Source organism: Gasterosteus aculeatus, chromosome 9, assembly GCF_964276395.1.
Source record: "Gasterosteus aculeatus chromosome 9, fGasAcu3.hap1.1, whole genome shotgun sequence".
NCBI classification, from domain to species: Eukaryota; Metazoa; Chordata; class Actinopteri; order Perciformes; family Gasterosteidae; genus Gasterosteus; species Gasterosteus aculeatus.
The window spans coordinates 9,945,993-9,967,021 of record NC_135696.1 but is presented as its reverse complement, the minus strand read 5'-3'; the positions used below and the strand labels follow the sequence as shown (position 1 = coordinate 9,967,021).

Here is a 21,029-nt window from a genome sequence, read left to right as displayed (position 1 = left end):
TCCGCTATCTCACTGTCTAGCTGCCTGCCAGATTTTGCGAGCGCAGAAGCACACTTAGCCGGTATTATTGTGTGTATGCATCTGCCTGCCATGTTGCATGTTCACTGAAGCGTAGTGTGTCATTAGCTCAGTAATTAACAGAAGAATGGCCCCCTTTCGTTCGTCACCATCACTGTCATTGTCAGTCACACAACACGCGCTCCCCCATCTCATGCACAGTCAGACGTGTACATTAATAACACAAGTCACTGAAAACAATAGTTTTCACTCCTTCCTCCCTCCCATTTCCTGATCTCGTTTCCATCCCCGGGGCCTCACTTTTGAGAAGTACACAACTTCATCCATATGGCCGAACACCAGGAGGTCCGAGATAAACCAAGCGCACCAAGTCACACTCTGGGGGGCAACATAATAAGACCGAATGACAGACTAGATGGTGGAACTTTCAAATACATAATTAATATGTGCAGCCAGGCTCTCACTCACAGTTTTATGCGGTGCACTAGAGAGACGTGTGTAGTACAGAAACTTCCAACTCAGTTAGGTGGTTGTATTAAATACTAAACACAATTCTAGTTGCTCCTGTCCCAATACTGTATGAAAGGAGGAGGAGAATTTTTACCTTAGCGATTGAGTTTTCTCTGCATCAAACATTTATTTGACAGCTTTAATTAATAGTTAAATTAACTTATAATGTATTATCTCTTCCATTACTAAGCAAATAGAGTTCTGAAAATGAGATCCACCTTGAGCAGCTGCAACATGCTAGTGCATCAATAATGATTGGCGTGTTAGCATTGTGGACCCATGCCTCGTCCTCCGAACGCCACACGGTGGTGCCTGTAACACACCAGCCGCAACAAGTGAGTCTCTGTTCACGCATCTGCAGGCTCGTCTCACACGAGGCCTCTGCTTTCTTCCTGAAAAGGCAGATATTGATTTTGGGACGCGGGCGCGGTCTGATATCTAGCTTGTTTTGTTACATTGTATTTACTCTTTGTCAACCAAACACAGTGTTATTAAATTTCAAACCCCCTGGTTCGAAGCTGTTCCAAAGGGGTTCTTTTCAATGAGCGCACTGGAATTATCGGGTTTCCAACTCTTAGTTAAAATTGGTCCTATTTACTGGAGCAGTGAAAAACGTTTGCATTGCACAAGCGCCTTATGGGAGGATAAAGATCGTTCCAGTTATTGGCAAACCCTCAGGGTTTCCAGGGACGCCGAGTGACCCGCTTGTGGAAAGAGATTTTGTTTGCAGAATGCATGAAAATGTCCTTTTGATGTGTACTTTTATCAGCAAAATAAAGGGCTTTGCCAAGGAAAACCTCCACGTTGACCTCTGGGCTTTATTTCTGTGTTTTTATACGGTGGAACAAGGTTTTCACAGAAAACCTTTTTTCTCATTCCATAAAATGAGTTTTAAAATGTCCCTGACCGCCTGTGTTAAAGGAGGTCAGCATAACTCCAACTCGACAACATAACTTAAGACCGTCAAATGGGTAATGAAAAAGGAAATAATCACTTTGAGGGAGAACTTGTACTGGGGAACATTTTAAAAATGGACAAAACCATAAAGTATTTGAGAGGCTCTTTTGGTATTTTGGGTCAATCATTCTGCCGTGGGTTTCCCCGGGTCGCCCCGGTTCCCTCAGACATTCATGTGAAGGTGTAAATGTTTGTTCTATCCGTGTAAGCTGCGTGATACAGTAGAGCGGTGACCTCCCTCTAACCAGGTGCATGCTGGGACTCCTGGTCACTGTAACCCTGAAACAACATAAGCTAATGAAGCTATCATTTAAAAAGGCAAATTACGATGGAGCAGGTTTCTATCCCGTTCTCTTGGTGTCTGCACTCCCCCCGATGCAGAACAGACATGCAACCACCTGCTTAGCAGTGACATGTTGGAGTGTGTCCTTGAGCCAAGAGCAAAGGGCGCCACTGCAAAGGAGAGCGACTGTTGTCTGTCACGTGCGGGACTCTGCACTGCAGCATGTGTGTCTGTTATTGCTGTATTTCAGTGTCATGGCAAAAAGGCCCTTTGCCACTTATTGATTCCTCCCCTGTGTCCCTCACCATTATCTTGAGTCCCCTATTACCTCCCTTCTTGATAAATCACTATTTTGTACTTTCTTTCCTGACTCGTTTAATTCCTTTCTTTTATTCTTTAGGACTCCTCGTCCCGTTCCTCTTTTCTCAATCTCTAAGTAGCCCGGCCTGTCTAATTAACGTCCCACTGTCAGGGTTATACATCACTGAGGCTTTCACTTACAAGGAAAGAGGGAGGAAAAGGGAGATTATCATTTTCATCTCTCTTCTGACATTTCTTTCTTTCTCTCTCACTTTCATGTATTCTTTAGTCTCTTTATGTGATCCATTCTTTCTCTCTCTGGTCCTCCATGTACGTAGATTTGCAAACGTAGCGTTGATCAGCGCCACGTCTGACGTGCAGAAAGCGCTCGCCGCAATACTTCAGTTTACGTCGTATTTACAAAACCGCCAAAAAAAAAGGCACATCCCCCAGGCTTCTTTTTATTGGGAACTCCCCCTTTCACCTTGACCCTCCCGTGAATGCACATGCATGACACGGAATAGCGCAATTCGCCATTTTCAGTTTCCGCGACAGGCAGTCTGCGCTTTCACCTCAGTGCGGCTTGTTTGAACAAACCTCGCCACGCTTTTATGCGCACGTTGCAAAACAACAACAATTGGCGGCAAAAGCGTCAGTACGTGAGACTCTCAGCGTCTCTGGCTCTCTATTCCTGCCATCCCTGACAGATGATGATTGCATGCAGTAGCATGCAGCAGGGTTTAACACAGATTGTGGTGCAGGACTTGACCTTGTCAGCCTTACTAAGGCAGCGGTTTGCCAGATATTCAGTAAAAGATGTCCTTTGATCCTTAAGGTACAGCTGTGGCAGGAAGCCTCATCAGAATGTAAAAATGTGTTCAGAAAGGCTGCAGTCGGTTTGGGACCATTAATGGGATTAACTAATACAATCAAACTGTCATGTTCCATTAAGGCTTGAGGTGACTGTTTTAAACAGCTAAAAGAGGGAGCTGTGTTAACCATCACCAAGCAATAAAAACAAACTTTTACACACCAAATTAGAAGGATACACAGTATTTACTTTGATGGATTTATAGTGTATGAGTCATTGCCAGTTGGTTACCCCCCCCCCATTTCAACATTTAACAGTGTGCATTTAAACCATCTAAATCAACCAGCGCACCGTGTCTCAGACTGCAGAAAAAATAAGTACGAGCAGTACACCCCGAAAAATAACAGCTTATCCAAAAAGTGTTCCATTTCATACATTCTCATATAAGCTTTTCCTCTACCGCTGACACCATCAAACGAACAGAAGAGCGGATGGAGGCAGGACAGAAGGAGCATCGGAGGAGTAGGAGTTGGAGGAGGATGGCAGAAAATAGATGTTTGTCGATTTTGCAGGAGAAAATAAAGGCGTGCAGGACAGCAAGGCTTAAAGCCAAATCAATGTTGTCAGCAGCTGGCACTTAAGAGGGGGCCATTAAAGTTTAAAAAGTTTGGAAAGCAGCGGTGGAATTAGGGCCAAATGGGTTAGAGGTAGGGGAGCGCTGGCTTCCATTAAAATCAAAGCCAACGAGAGCTGACAGATCCTCTCAGGATTCCTGCACTCCTCCTGGCTTTTCCTTTTGATCAACTCCCTTCTTTTCTCTCTCTCTGTTGTCTTTCAATCTTGTCCAAGTTTGTTCACCCTCTCACTGCCTCTCTCAACTCAACTCATCCCTTTGTGTATTATGTCTGAGTTTATCTTTCATCAATGTATCCTTTCTTCTACTCAGCTCATGATATGTTCTTTTATACACCCACAGCTCTTGTCAGCTGCGTTTGTGCATCACTCCGTCTCTGCACTTATGCTGGAGAAGTTGCCTCGTTTTTCTTGCCATTTATTTTACCAGACAACGAGTCACGGTTCTGGGGCGTAGAAGGCCAGAAGATTAGTCGGACCATTCGTACACTCTTCAGACCAAAGTCACTAAAGTTTACTTTTATTTCAACTGGCTCTGAGTATCTGTTGGATTAAAGCCTTATTACAAAACAGGATATTTTTCATGCGGTTACGGATCTAACAGTCTCCAGCTCAATAAACGTATAGTCTTAGAAAGGCTACATATGCAGTGATGCAGAAAATGTTGTTGCAGTGGGATAAACTGGAGCACCAATTAGTGTGCAAGATGGTTACATTTGAATGTTTTGTTTTGCAGTTTGTCGAGATGCTCTCCAGGGAGAGATAATAAGACACACTCGGCAAATACTAAATGCCCTGCAGTGAGGCACCACTGGGGAAGTTTTTGGTTTCATTGGAAGGCCGCGATGAGTATTTATGTTGGCCAGGCGTGACTTTGTCACGTTCTGATGACAGTGCATGTCTAGAGACTTCTACGTAAAAGCTTGGACGGACCCGTGGCAAAATCTACTGCTGGCAGAACCAACCCCAGTAAAAAAACGTGTGTTCTCCCTAAATGCATATTTGCTGATTTTATTGGTTACGTTTCCGTCTCGGTTCTGGGAGTTAAACAAGAGGCCTGTTTTACAAAAGCAATACATGCAGATGCATGGGTGTAAAGGAGTGGGGGTAATAATATGTGCCCTCTAAGGTAGAATGTTGCATCCTTCAAAACCCATTAGGTTGGAAGCTATGTATGAGCGCGGGTTGACATCGAGTTAACTATGGAAAGTTTTGACAAAGTTAGGTTGCCATGGAGTTGTACGTTTGTTGACACAATGCTGGGGATTATTAAGACGCTGTAGCCTGGAGGTGTTATTGGGCAGGTACACTGGGAATGTGATTTATTTCCTTATTCTTGCTGTTTGTTGTTTTACCTGCAGGGTTATGCTGAATGGTGAGTGAATTAGAATCCTGGCTATATATATATATTTTTTTTTTCAACCTTATGCATCCTTTATATATATATATATATATATATATATATATATATATATATAGAAACAAACACTAAATGACCACTAAAAGAAGTGCGATATACTAAGACGCACAAGAATAATCTAATGTAAATAATAAATAAATGTGTACACACACACACTCCTGGCACACCAGCACAGCTGTCCCCTCTTCTGTCTCTGGAGTCTTTCTGTTTACATCCAAAACTTGTTTCTAACTCCCCTCCAGTGAGAGTCTGATGTTACTGTGTGTGTGTGTGTTCATGAGAGATGGATAAAAGATCAACAGACACCTGCCAATAGCTGCGTGAAGTGGATGTTTTTTAAAAAGTGTGATTAGCATTGGAAAATTCATCAGCCACTTCACACTGCCCCAGGCAATCTTCATAGATGTGTTTGTGTGTTTCTGTGTGTGTGTGTGTGTTATCCTTCACTCTGATGTAACTCCTTTAGTCTTTCATTGTATGTGGGAGTTTTATGTTTTTCTCTCCTTTTTCTGAGTTACCCAATATCACGGCACATGCTTCTCCGCCTGTGTGTGTTTCTGTGTACGCATCTGTCTGCAGTTGTGTGTACGTTTGTTTGAGCGTGTGTGCAACAGTTTAGCGGGGCGATGGCGCTTTATGTCCCTGCTACATCTGGGTCACTGCACCCTCAGTCCGTCTCCAGCCTCGGTCATTTAGTCCATCGTCAGCGGCTGTTCCAACAGCTGTCCATCCCACAGGCCTAATGGTCTGTGTAATGCGCAGACAGCTTCACAACCTCCCACCTATTTGTGTTGTTGGAGCGCCCGCGTGTGCGTTTTCCACGTGTGAGTGCAGGCGGAACAAGAGAGACAAAGAACTTGTGTGTTTGTGCCAGTGAAATTGTACTGTTATTGTCCTTTCAATGTCTGTCACACCTCTCTTCCTCCACTCCTCCGCCCGCTCAGTCAAACACTTTCTAGTCCGCATTGGTTCCAGGTCAGTAGATGTTAAACCACTGAAATCCTTGAGTCTGCAAAGTTTTGATGGGAGGAGTGTGGCAATTGGAGACATATCCTGCGTGAGGGTACCGCCAGCTTTGTGCTGTGTGTGTGTGTGTATGTGGATGATTTCCATTGGCGTCCATTGTTGGCTACTTCTTCCAAACAAGATTGAAACAATAACACAAGTGACTTAAATCAGTGCACCAACAAACAATGTGTGTTCAGAATGCGGCCCATTCAATATCATCGTACGATGATATATGGCTGCAGCTTAAGCAGACATGCAATGCTGCTGTGCAACTTATACACGAGTGGTTTGGGAACGACAACAACGATTTTGGTGTTTTGTGGTTAGTTGTTACTAATATGAAAAAAAATCCCTCTCAGTCTCCTTCTGAACACATTCCCTCTCCTTTCTCATCGACCCCCACAACCCTCATTGAACCCTCGTGTCTCCTCATGTGTCTTATTCCCTCCTCCCACACGCTTTCGTTCCAGGAAAAACGGGTCCTTTCCCCGCTGCTTTCCTTCACATCTCTGGCGGCCTTCGACCCGTTTTGTTCCTCAGCTGTGCCAGAGGAAATCATCCATGAAAAATGTTTTCACCCTCCGTAATCTGCGTTTCCGCATGTTTTCCATCTCCTTGCCGCCCGCGTGCTCACTAAACCGATGTCGGAGAGAGATGAGCTCTGACACACACACACACACACACGCTGTATTCAGCCACTCAGACGTTTAGTGGATGCAAATGCATGAGGGACAAAGGCACAGACACGTCTAAAGATATGTGTAAGCAGGAATATGAGCACCTCCAATGCCCTATGTGGCGTGTTTTGGGACGATGGCATTGAGATTTAAACGCTATGATCATTTGTGAGGCCAGAGCTTGTATTGTTTTTTTATGATACGGTGCTGTAATGATTTTGAACATTGCATGTATCATTTCCTGAATATACGGTGAATGCATGTTTTTTTTTTAACCTTTGGAGACTAGCAGATCCCAATTGGGGCCCAAACTAGTACTATAATATTGATATATTTTTTCAACAATAACATGATTGTCACACATTATACCCCTTGCAGGGGTTCCCCTTTACCCCCACAACAATAAATTGTACAAATGGACAAATAAGTTATTATACCTTTTATCATGGGTGTGCCATTTTCGTGGCCAAAGAGGCTATTCTGCAAAAGGCCTGTGTGGCTTTCACACTATCTGTTCAAACATATCATTCCAGGTTGAAAAACTCATACAATATAAGAATTGAAATCCTATAAGAAAGATATCTCCGTCTTTTCTTATTAAGTGAAAAACGGTCTGTTTGCCCCAGAATGAACGTTATTATTTATTTCACTGACTCAATAATTACTTGTTTTGACTTTGAGCAGCAATTAATGCGTGTAGTCAAGGCTGATAAAATACACCTTCTTAACAGTCCAGATTCATCTGTGTGACTGCTGCTAATGATTTAATGAAGCTCAATTTGAACGTGCCTGCCTCACGTATTTTGCTCCGGGCTGGTCGCGCCATAGTGGATTTTTGAAAGACGTGACATAAAAGTGTAAATAGAGCAGGCTCCTTTCTTTGTATTGTTCAGACACTTGAAGTAAATAAGAGGATATTCAAATAATCAGTGTAACCCTACAGACACGTGCTCGTTGTGGAATATGTGTAGAACAATGCACCCAATGAAAATAACATCATCATATTACATTGTCACTGCCGCATGTCCTTACAGGCGGACTAACCCGTCACATGAACCTGCCTACAACAGGCCGACCTCATACTTACTGACACTTTCCTTTTGGGATAAATGTCAGTGCTAATCTGACCTAAAGCTACAGCAAATGACTTTCCCCTCCTCTACTTTCCCTCCAACATGTCTCCTTGACTGGCCTGGCCTAGCCTCCTTGCATCTCCCTCTAACCGCCTTCCTCTCACCTCTCAGCTCCCTTCTATCTGGGTGTGCCTCATTTCTCCTTCCTATTGCCTTCTCCTTCCTCCAATCTCATGTTAAGCATCCTCTTCCTGCCTCCCTGTGTGTCTCTCCGACAATCCCTACTCTCTATCCTCTTCCTCCATCTTTAGTGCATTTCTTTCCCTCCCTCCTTTCTGTCTCTGTTCCCCTCAGTTTGTTTTTGGGATGTAACTGATGTTACAGAAGAAGTCATTTCATTGGCCTTTCCTCACATAAGTATGCACCCATCTGTCTTCATGCTCCCTGCCTATGTTCATTATAGGTTTTCAGTGTTATGGCAAGAAGACCGTTCGAATGAGATTAGGGTCATGTTGACAACGGCGACTGAGTCCTATTCCGTGTAAGGTTACGAACCCTGGCAGCTTTTACCTTGACTTCAAGAAATAGGTAGTGGTATTTTCCTTTTGACCAGCACATTGGGATACAAGCACACACATGTAAGATATGTTCTTATCAAAGCAAATGGGCTTGGCAGGTTTATGAAACTACACACAGTAAAATGCCAGTCTTTTCTTTTCAATAATCTCAGAATTAAAACAAAACCTGTTGGAGGCATAATGCAAGTTTTGGTGGTTTTGTTTATCTTGAGGGAAACACTGGGTGAATTGGGACATGCAGTTCCTACACATGAACACAGAGTGGCACTTTACCATAACAATGCATTGAGGTAGGTGCCTGCTAATGAGCACCGGTGTGCACGGGTAGCAGACAGTCTGCGTGGCGTCTTATGCTGTTTGGTGCCTGTAACCAAAACATGTGATGTAATGCAAGGAAACAGACATTGGTGATTGCATGCGGAGCGCATGAGGTTTGTGGCATTTACAGTTGTTAGAGGACTTCTCCAGGATCATTCTAATTATCGCCTTTAGAACTAAAGGGTTATCTTTACATGTTTTTTGTTGTCTGGGGGGAATCATTAATTATAATAAGAAAAGGTTACAGCATATACAAAAAAGAATTTCCCAATATGGGTCGTATTGTCATTGGTAATTGTACCAATTAGGCTGTTGTGCTTATAATCAAACACGGTGATGTGCCTTTTAGGACAAAATAAGCTGTGAATAGGATTAATTTCCCTAAGGAGAGGTTAGGTGGTTTCAATCCTGCGTGATCTGCTTGGTTACGTTACCCATCTAGGGAGCATATTTAGTGAATCATTTTAGACAAGATTAGCGCATCTTTAATCCAGCGCCCTTTTCTTGATCATCAAAACTTGATTACTCAATTCGAACGAATTAATTTACTTAATGTCTTACAACTCATACACTTAATACACTGAAGGACAGGAAATGGGAATTGAACGAGGTCTGGATACTCAATAACACTCGGGGGCAATTAAGTATGACACCATCTTTAAGTTATCTATATATACTGTGTGTGTTTGTTCTATATAGTGTTGTGCGTGTTGTTTATACGGATGAAGATGAGCCCCATCAGTAAATGTGAAATCATTAGTTATAATAATTTGGTTCCTTCCATCTCATCTCACTCTCTTTGTGGCCAACTTCTTCTGATGTGACATCTTTCATCTTCTCCCTCTGTCTTTCTGCACTCATGGCTATTTTTCCACACACATTTTCACTTCCCTGTTCCTCATTTCTGAAATGAGGAACAGGAATAACGGGGATACCGATGTCTGCTGAGGTTATTACTGTTACGGCTGACTCAAGGCCGCAACAAAAGAGGGGAGACCATGCCACGAGCAACGGTGCCAAACATAAGTTTATTGTGCCTCAAACACAACTTTAAACAACAAAACCAACGATGAGGTGTGAACGGCAGTATCAGTGGTGTAAAGCAAGTGTAGGGATGTGTTGTATGTGTGGGAGCAAGTGTTGGTTGTAAAAATAAAAGACATAACCGCAAATAAACTTAAATGTGCATCTGTCACGTCCTTGGAGCCCCAAGCGAGGTATGGAGCCGGACGGGCCAACCGAGCGGCATCTGATCCTCCCGTCGCCAGACCAGCGCAGGAAGAAAAAACCCCTCATGCAGCAGAGAACCTCCCATTTAACCCCCATCGTCCCAGGTGTCCGCAATTAGGCCTGAAACGAGAGGAGGGGCAGGAGAACGACCAGAAACAGGCCAAGGGCCGTAACACCCCCCCCTAACAAAACAGGGACCACCTACGGGTTCCCTTGAGCTGCAGGTATCCCATGAAACTACGCAAATTTTTAGGCGGCATATCTTACCCAACACATTGGAGACCGGGACAACGCGTCTGCCACCACATTGTCCCGCCCCTTGATATGTCGAATGTCCAAAGTGTAGGACTGGAGGTGGAGAGCCCAGCGCATCAGGCGCTGGTTAGGAGTCTGTAGAGTGCTGAGGAAGGTTAGAGGATTGTGGTCAGAGAAAACTACCACCGGACCGGAGCCCAGATACACACTGAAATGCTGTAACGCCAAAATAAGCGCAAGCGTCTCTTCTCTATGACGGAGTAATTTCGCTGGTGGCAATTAAATTTCCTGGAAAAGAAACACACAGGCTTGTTAATCCCCTCATCATCCTTCTGCAGCAACACTGCCCCAGCCCCAACCATGCTGGCATCCACCTCCAGGCAAAACTCACGATCCCACCTAGGAGCCACTAGAACCGGAGCATTCGATATCAGAGCTTTTACCCTCTCGAAGGACTGCTGGCATACCGGAGACCACACATACTTCGTCTTCCCTTTCAGAAGATCATCTAGAGGTGCGACCACTGTAGAGAAATTCCTGCAAAAACACCTATAGTAGCCCACCATACCGAGAAATCTCATGAGCTCCTTCTTTGTCGTTGGTGTTGGGATGTCATCAATTGCACATACTTTAGCACGCACTGGTCTCACCGACCCCTGGCCAACCACACGACCCAAGTAGACCACTGTGGCCCTAGCAAATTCACACTTTGCCAAATTCACTGTCAAACTAGCATGAGCTAGACGCATAAACAAAGCTTGAACACGCCCCAAATGCTGTTCCCAGTTGTCAGCGTATACCACCACGTCATCCAAATACACTGCACATCCTTCCAGGTCACGCACCACCAAGTTCATTAGGCGCTGGAAAGTTGCCGGTGCATTCCTTAAACCAAAAGCCATAACATTGTAGGAGTACAGCCCCCCTGGTGTAATAAAAGAAGCAATCTCCCTTGCCCTGTCTGTCAATGGCACTTGCCAGTAACCTTTAAGTAAATCCAGCTTAGTCACAAATTTCGCCCCCCCCACTTGATCAACACAATCCTCCATACGAGGAAGAGGGAAGGAGTCAGGCTTGGTAACTGCGTTCACTTTACGAAAATCTGTACAGAACCGAGGAGTATTGTCTGGCTTTGGGACCAAGAGACAGGGTGAGGCCCAACTAGAGTCAGAGGGAACTGCTATTCCATTATGAAGCATGTATCTAATCTCATCCTCCAGGTTTTTACGCTTCTCTGGGTAAACACGGTAGAATCTTTGCCTAATGGGCTTCGCACCTCCAACGTCTATATCATGCTTTAGTAAAGTTGTACGTGACGGCGTATCTCCAAATAGGCAAGAGAAACTTCTAATCAGTTTAACTAGCTGTACCCGCTGACCAGACTCTAGATGACCCAAAACGCTTTCCAGTTTATCTAAAGCTTCCTTATTTCTTAGCCGACCAGAAAACATAACCTCATCAGGCCCTGTTAGATCCTCCACCTCTAACACAACTGAGGACGATGGCATAGCCAAACAGACAGGACGAGCTTCAGACAACTCCACCTCCCCCTCACTCCCAAATGATGCACGGGAGACATAAGGCTTCAAAAGATTAACATGACCGAGCCTGGCCTTGGTCCTACGAGCGGGAGTAGAAATTAAATAGTTCTGATCAGACAGCTTCTTCAGCACCGAAAATGGTCCCGAAAATCTTGCTTGCCACGGAGAGGTAACTATGGGCAACAGAGCCAAAACCTGGTCACCTGGGAGAAACTCTCTACGCTCAGTTCGACAATCATAACGTTCCTTCATTTTAGCTTGTGCCCTTGCTAAATTTTTCTTGGCCACCTCCTGAGACATATAGAGCCTATACCTGAACCCATTCACAAAGTCCAGTAGGTTACTTGGAGGCTGAGCCTCCTTCCAGTTGTCCTGCAACAGAGCCAGAGGACCCCGCACTTTATGACCAAAGATCAGATCATTAGGGCTAAATCCTGTACTTTCTTGGATTACCTCTCTAGCAGCCAGCAACATCCACGGTAAAGCCTCATCCCAACCACCCTGCATCTGAACACATAATGAGCGCAGCATGGACTTAAGTGTTTGGTGAAACCTCTCCAAAACACCCTGGCTTTGAGCATGATAGGCAGACGCCAAATTATGAACTATATTCAACTGTTCTAGTACTTGAGCAAACAATTTTGAACAAAAATTTGACCCTTGATCTGACTGAATGACCCGTGGAACTCCAAAAATAGAAATAAATTGGGACAATGCACGAACCACCGACTTAGACGTTATACTACGCAGTGGGTAGGCTGCAGGATACCTAGTACTTTGACACATCACTGTCAACAAATATCTGGAACCTGACTTTGACGGAGGCAATGGACCAACACAGTCAATAATTAGATGCTCAAATGGTTGACTTATAGCTGGTATTGGACACAGTGGAACGGCCTTCAAAACCTGGTTAGGCTTACTTGTCAATTGACAGGTGTGACACGACTTACTGTACGCCGCCACATCCCTTTTCAAACGAGGCCAAAAAAAATACAGCAGAACTCGGTCATACGTCTTCCTGACCCCCATATGTCCAGACTGGTCATGAGAAATCTGCAACACAATATTCCTATACTTTAAAGGAACAACCACCTGATAAATCGGATCACCAATAAACCCCTCAAACTGAGGCGTCCATTTTCTCATCAAGACATTATTGTGCAAAAAATAACAACACGACCGATTTCTGACCTCTTCAGGGGAACAAACCCCACCCATACAAGACTTCAAAGTGCTGTCAACTTTCTGCTCATGCATCAGCTCATCATGAGAAACAGACCAGGGGACCACAGGTAAAAGTAGGCGAGGACTGGAGGCCACACTTTCAGAGTGACCACCATCCACACGCTTTGAACGAGTTACTGCACAGGCCCTGAACACATCAGGGAAGTGTACCTCACTCTCATCAGGCTTACTGCACACCAGAGGAGTCACCGTCACTCTGGCAGGCGGAGATACATCAGCCCATACTTTATCACCGGCTATGTCGTTACCCAGGATCATAGCAACGCCATCCATCGGCAACGCTGGGCGCACGCCAACGGACACCTCCCCCTGGAAAAGCTCACAGTGCAGCATCATTTCGTGTTGTGGTACATTCAAAACCTTTAAACCCATTCCCACTACAGGAACGCTTGAGCCCAAAAAGGTGTCATTTGAAAATGGCAAAGTTGCAGCTGCAATATATGAGTCAAACGCACCAGTGTCACGTAAGATCTTTATGCGCACCTGCTCTTTGCTTCCCACTAACGAAACAACACCTTCTGTAATGAAAGGCAAGTAAGATTTCAACTCTGAATTGCCTTCTCCAGTGATTCCAGCTAATTCCTGGTCCGTAACAGACGCAGCACACATCACCGGATTAGCCCTAGGAAACGCTTGTTTTGGACGAGACTTCAGAGCATAACAATCATTTTTCCAATGACCTCGCTTGTGACAGTAATTACAGACTTTTTCTGAATCCCCTGAAACACGACTACTTTTATCTTCAAACTGCCTACTTGCTCTTGCTTCATAAGGGCCAGCACCATTTCTTGAAGTCTGAATTAAGAAATAATCGTCAGCCAGCGCAGCAGCTTCACCAACAGACTTGACCCCACGCTCACTAATATAAGTGGCAACGCCTTCCGACACAGAGTTTTTAAACTGCTCCAAAATGACTAATTCACGGAGGTTTTCAAAGGAGGCAACCCCAGCCGCTGAGCACCAACAGTCAAAATGTCTAGCCAAATCACGCATAAACTCTAAATGTGACTTATCGCCACGTCTCCCACCTCGAAAACGCAGTCGGTACGCCTCTGGCACAAGTTCATAAGCTTTTAGAACAGCTGTTTTCACCACAGAGTATTTACCACAATCAGTGCTGCTTAAAGCTGAAAATGCCTGTTGTGCTTTTCCTGTTAACACACACTGCAACATTAACATACGCGTAGAATCAGCCCAACCTCGAACCTCTGCCAGACGCTCAAACAAGGAAAAAAATGTCTCTGGGTTCTCCTCATTAAACCTGGGAACTAATCTCAAATCACTCAAGTCATCTTGCTTCATGCTCACCATCGCGGGTCGGTCAGCCCGGAGTGCCTCGCCCTCCAGCTTACCTTCTCTGATCAGCGCCAGTCTTTGTCTCTCCACATCTAACTTCTCCCGCTCCAAATCCTGCCTCATTCTTTCCATCGCCTGCTCTTTCTCCTGTTCAGCTTTAATACGTAACAAAAGCAACTCTTTCTGCTGCTCAAACGATAAACCAACTGGGCTTCCTCTTCCCGACAGAGATGATTCACCCAAAGTGTCAACCTTACCTGGCATCAAAACCCCATTTTCCAACAATTTCGCTTTCAAATTACCTTTAACATAGTCCTTTGTCTTTCGGCTATCCCCAATATCAACCTTAAAATACTCAGCAATCCTGATCAATTGTTTCTTAGTACAAATATCTAATCCACATTCCTGTGGCGATTCAATAAAATCTTCCACCACTTCATCCATGGCTAACAAATTCACCAATAGAGACGAAGCTTAAGTGACAAATTTATCAGTACACAAAGGCTTTCAGTTTCAACCACCGCCCCAAGGACGGCGTTTCCCCGCTAACTACCTATCCCAAACGCTAACTTACTGTACCCTAGTCTTCGTGAGGCGTAGCGGTGGGTTTTTATGCATTTACAACCCGATGGTCCGGTAAAGGCGACCAGCAAACTGGCAACCCCCCTGAAACCACGGACATGCTCCCGAGCCGATGTAGGGAAAGGGAAAATGGGAAGCTCTACCCGCCGTACCTCCACACTAAAACAATAACGCAGCTAACCCCCTATTGGGACACGCTGCTAGGCCTACAAGGAAAAACGCCAGCCCACAACTTAAGTGCACTTTAACAAACTGTCACTTACCTTCACACGTCTCCAAAAACAGCCCCCCACGGCCAAAACACACGCCCAATCCTTCCCACTCGAGTACGCCAGCACACAAATTACAACTAATCAAACTCAGGCACGTCTCCCAGAGCGCAACAATTAACCATATAAGGGCAACGGCGTCACGGGATTTCCCCTCAACCGCCAATCAACACGCACGGAAAAAGTCACCATTCAAGTTCTCATATGCCCCTCAAGCGCTCATATACAGATTACTAAATCCAAACACAACGCTCACTAAACAAAACCAAATGACTAGCATAAATCACGCGGATCCCGGACGAGCCCCCAACTTGTTACGGCTGACTCAAGGCCGCAACAAAAGAGGGGAGACCATGCCACGAGCAACGGTGCCAAACATAAGTTTATTGTGCCTCAAACACAACGTTAAACAACAAAACCAACGATGAGGTGTGAACGGCAGTATCAGTGGTGTAAAGCAAGTGTAGGGATGTGTTGTATGTGTGGGAGCAAGTGTTGGTTGTAAAAATAAAAGACATAACCGCAAATAAACTTAAATGTGCATCTGTCACGTCCTTGGAGCCCCAAGCGAGGTATGGAGCCGGACGGGCCAACCGAGCGGCATCTGATCCTCCCGTCGCCAGACCAGCGCAGGAAGAAAAAACCCCTCATGCAGCAGAGAACCTCCCATTTAACCCCCATCGTCCCAGGTGTCCGCAATTAGGCCTGAAACGAGAGGAGGGGCAGGAGAACGACCAGAAACAGGCCAAGGGCCGTAACAATTACTTAACCAGGGTGCGTGTGTGAGATAGAGATGGAAAGCAAGAGAGCGACGCTCTGCAGGAACACAAGGAAAGGGACGAGTCAGGAAAGATGGAGGCCGGAATACTATTAACCCCATGTTTGCAATCTGTCATGTTAAATTTGGGTACTAAGATGCAACACATGGTTCTAGGAATGTGCACCTTTTTAAAAACAAGATAAATTTGCTATTTATCTTTAATTTAAAATAGACTGAACGCTTTTTTTTTCACTCCTCGCCCACAGAGTTCTCTTCACCTTTCTTGTCCTCAGCCTCATTCACTCCCACTCTGCCTTTTCATCAAAAGAACCTTGTTTGAAATAGGAATTCCCTCTCTGTCTCCATAGGTCTTACTTGATGACAACCCCAGAGAATACATTCTTTTTCTACGTCAATGTGTTTTCCCCAGTTTATTTTTAGATTTTTCTGAATAAATAACTTTTTCCCCTTCTGTCTCTTGTCTTCCTGTGTGTTTTAGACACCACGACAGTCCATGTGAACTAACGGCAGTAACATCCACATACAAAACATAATTTTTGTGTTCCATATGTTTTATATGTCCTTAATTGTATTTGCCAACCATTGCTGTAAAATCTGAACATTTAAACATTTTCATTTTATTTCCACAGATCTTTCTAGATGCCAACAGCATCAAGCTGGGCCGCATTCCCCTCGGCAGTGCCGTGGACCCCCTGGAGGGGGCGCCAGCAGGCACCACCTACACCAAACAGACTGTGTACGAGCTTTGTGCCTGCGCAAACGGAAAACTCTACCTGTCCCCGGCCGAGAAGGGCTCCACCTGCCAGACCACCAGTAACTTTTGTCTCTGGAGCTGAGAGCGTGAGGCCAACGGACGCTCGGGACGTATGGACTATTAGAGTTTGAAGCTAATGCTCGCCAACTGACTGAATCCACACGGATCAGGGCTCGGTGGGAACCTAATGCCGGCTAACAAACAAGAATTAACATGGATCGTAGCAGGGCGAGAAGTTCATGTCTGTCAAACAAATCGAATTATATGGATTACAGCTTGGCAGGAAGCTAATGCTTGCTAAGAGACCAAAGCAACATGGACTGTGTCTCGGAGTGAGGGTAATGCCGGTTGAAGGACTGAATGAAGACGGACTAGACCTTGATGAGACTCTTTTGTCAGTTCACTGTCCGAGTTAATATGGATTGATCATGTTGTCAATGCCGGTCAGGAGGAAGGATGACGGTGGGAAACCAAAAGCCACGGTTGGCATGGACATGAGTGGACAGTCTCGCTCTGGGGATCCTGTTGGCCGTCTTATGTACTATTGCTGCCATGATGATTTCCTGAGAACAGCAAACTGTCTTACAATGAAAGTGAGTCGTGTGTTCAGTGTATGACCAAAGCGTCCTGGAAAATATGCTCATGCTTTTGTCAGGATCAACAGATGGAGTGATGGAGTGCAAAACGGGCCAGCCAGGACACACACCCAGGTGGATTTCAGTTTAGCCCCGCAGGTGACTAACAAATAAATAAGACAATGGTTTAGTCTAGTGGGAAGCTAAGCTAGCTAACGGACCAATCTATACCAGAAAGGCCTTCCCCCCCACCCAAAACTTTGACTTGTGACCCTTCTCCATAAATCCGCGTCTGGTAATGAATATGCTCTCTGACACCACTTTATCATTGGACAGTTCATGCAAATAATCATGCTTCAAACTTGCATTATGTAGTACCCCTCCATGATTTATATTTACTAATAACTAGTCTCATTTTATTCTAGTTCTCCTTTTTTTCAGATTCCAGGCCTATTTTACGTTGTACTTCTTTGTTGTTTTCCCTTAAACCCCCTCACAAGTCATTTTGCTGCTCCTCTCCTTCATCCCTCATCTGTGCTCAAGTAATATTTTTCTGTCTTATGCACCTAAATGCGTTGAACTGGTAAATAAATCATATTCCTGCCCATCCACTTTCTTCCAGTGGTGTGGTTAACACAGAACAGAAAACATAGATTTAGCAGCTTCTTCCACTGGACTGGTAAAGAAACATGTTCAGTACCAGATGGAGGGTTTCTCCCCCTCACAGTCCGTCACCACGGACTCTCTGGAGTCTTCCTTCAGAGGCACACAGCAAAGCAAATGGTTTAAGGAGAGGAAAGTGATTTGAGTGCGTGTTTGATGGAGGCTCAGGTAGGTGTTATGGTACGGGGCCGCACCTGGCAGGCAGAGGCAGTGTCAGGCGACTAATTTCTGTGTCGTTACGGATCATTATACATCTCCTGTGTTTCATGACTGTCCGACTAGTCTCACCCGTTTTGCATGACCTTTTCTGTTATTCTTGTCGAGCCTGCTTCCTTCTCAATCATGACATTGAGAAACCTTTCCGCTCCCTTTCTGCTCATTCCTCAGCTCGTCTTAAATGCAGTATTTTTACCTCTCGGTACTGCTACTTTTCTTTGACAGAATGTTACGAAGTTACAGTGTTGACGGTATTTCAAAGACGTCAATGTATTGTGAGCAAAATGTTGAGTCACCGTAGTTCCCGTTCGTCAGTCCGACAAATGAAGAAGTAGATTCCCCCCCCCGTGCTGCTGCCATGTAGACCCTGCAGGCCCCGTCTCCTGGTGCTGGGTTTTCCCCCGAACTAAACCCTGAACCCCTGAGCCACTGCATTCTCTCTACGGAGCGGTCTCACGCCGCCAAAAGACACAAACTAAACCCCGAGCGTTTCCCTTGTCTCTTTCTCCCTTGACTCAGGCCAAGGAACCTACTATCTTAACGATACGTTACAAGGATCAACCAATACACAGATGGCTCATTTAACTCCAGACTGCCGCCACAGATGGCGATTTATAAGACAGCCGTGTTATTTGAACCGTCTCTCAGAGTTTTAGCAGGTTGTTCCAATTCCACGTATTCTCGCCCCGCTGTTCGTTAGTACTTGGTTTTTAAATACAACTTTCTGTAAATTTAGATTGCAATGATAGAGATGTAATGATACTCCCTATTATTTTGGAGGAGGGGATACGGTATTACATGCTGCAACTTTAATGTTCTTTTTTCCATTACAACTCAAAGAAAAATGTCCGTTCGCTCCCACAATAGGCCTCATTTCAAGCAGGAAAAGTCAAGAAGGTCCAAAATATCATTTGAGGGGTTATTTTTGATACATTGAATCCTTCACAGATGGGGGGGATCAGAGGGAATGTCCTCGAGCTGGCCAACCGATCCACCTTTGCAATGGCTGGAAATCAAAAGATTTGTGTGGCAGAAATTCCCCTGGAGGAGATCGTGGATGGATTTGGTTTTGTGTGTGTGGATACGACTGGATTAAGGCCCTGAGGCATAGTGTCTTTTTTTTTTTTTGTTGAACAAAGTGATACACAGGTGCCTTTGCTGCTGTTGGTAAAAGCACATCAAAGTCCGAACGTTCACACTACCCTCAGTGGAACATCTGCAAGGGACTCTGGAAAAACTATATATTTATCAATCTACCTGTCTATTTAGTTTTCAGTATTTTTCCTCCTCTTCTCTCCTGGTTTTGTAGAACTCAGTATATCCAGCTGAAAAAAACAACTCAGTCCTGGTTTGAAGTTTGTTTTTCTGATGTGTTCCCTTATGGTTTTATTCTTGATAATAAAAAAGCACAAATTATGCCATGTATATAACGATACCAATAAAACAAAAAATAAAATAATATTGTTTTTAAAGTGAATCTCTCTTCAGTGACGTGATTGTAATATCACAATCTATATTCGTTCTTTCTCACTATTACGGTTTCCAACAATTCCACATTATTTCACATATTTCCCCCTCCTATACCGTAATACTATAAAGGAGTACAAGTCATAGACGTGGTCATGCTTAGTCTTGTTTCAAAATGTTCACTATGTCTCCCTGCGGCTGTTTCTAGCTCCCCAGTGTGTGTGTGTGTGTGTGTGTGTGTGTGTTTGTGTGTGTCTCGGTTCCCTCTGTAGACCCTCAGACGTTTACCTCCTCAGAGGTCCTTCAATGGGGTCTGCTTGTATCTCATCACAAGAGACACCTCTGAGACATAAAGGTGTTCTTTGGATCATTTCATATGTACCAGGTTCGGGGATGGTTGTGGTTTTTGTGAAAACACATTCTCTTTATTCAGGGAAGTTATACTTATCCTTATTTGAAAATGGTCATATGTTAATGTTATTTCCATTTAGAATACGGCCACTGACCCATGAGCCTGTTGTCATCGATGGGTTTGCGTTATAAAAGGGTGAGCTGGCAATATTTTCTCCATTCATACCAGCATGCAGACCTTTTCTGTCCTCAACAGCTGTCTTTTTATTTTACATTAGTTCTATAGTGTTCTAACTCACTGTATTTGGTTCAAGTTCCTTTACTGTACACTGGTGTAATTATCCATTTCAAGTGGATCCATTGAAATGTATTTTAAACCACAGTGCGGCTGCACTCTGACATTACTGAAGGAGTCAGTACAGCTTTTCCTGAAGACAGGACAAGATGTTCAAGTGGAGTGGCATGAAGAGGTGAGAATTCAGTTGCAAAACAGAACTAAAGAGAATGTTGCGATTTGAATTAAACCCCCGCCAACAACAAAGCAGAACCTTAACCCACTTCCCCCTCCCTTGCTAGGACCACACACACGTCAACTTCACCTCTAGTTTTCTATCAACCACACACCATGCTTTATGGCGGCATCTGGCTCCTTTGTAACGCCGTCACAAGGACCCAATCTGCTCACAACAGACCGATATAAAAGCATGAAAAGATGCTCCAAGCTCCCTCTGTGTTTGTTCCTGATACAATACATTTCTCCACCATGAAAAAACCATTCTGAGCAGGAAAGGGAATTTGAAAACGTTCCATTCAAACGGTTTCCATCCATTGATATCATTGATGTATTTGAATGACGAGTGCCATCAGAACCAGCAAAAGATAAAATTGATATTCTCTCATGTCCACCTTGCTTGTTGAGACACATTACAGTGAAGTGAGAATGGTTTGTTTAATCACTACGGATGAGAGAAGGAGGGACAAGCAGGAAGAAATGGAAAAGGGGAGCAGCGACAGTGGAGAGGTGACGTTGAGATAAACGCCTCTGGATGGCCAAAATATTTTTGGACATTTTATAACCAGATGTGAAATATGTTGAAGGAGTTATCCGTAAGTGTTGTGAGGCCCGACGTCAGTCATGGAAGCTTCAAACTGCCTCCAAGAACCTTTTTCACGTAGAGGACACAAACTGTCTTACCTAGGAGACAAAGGAAAAGA

The 21,029-nt window shown here is 44.5% G+C and overlaps 1 protein-coding gene across 1 annotated transcript in view; it reads left to right on the top strand.

The window, feature by feature from the left end:
- LOC120825454 (zeta-sarcoglycan) overlaps positions 1-19,452 on the top strand; it is a 258,783-nt gene extending 239,331 nt beyond the window's left edge. The window contains exon 8 of the mRNA XM_040187064.2: positions 16,418-19,452. Within this exon, the coding sequence (XP_040042998.2) occupies positions 16,418-16,624 (207 nt within the window). The 3' untranslated portion in view covers positions 16,625-19,452. The remainder of the gene's footprint in view (positions 1-16,417) is intronic.
- The last annotated feature ends 1,577 nt before the right edge of the window (positions 19,453-21,029 follow it).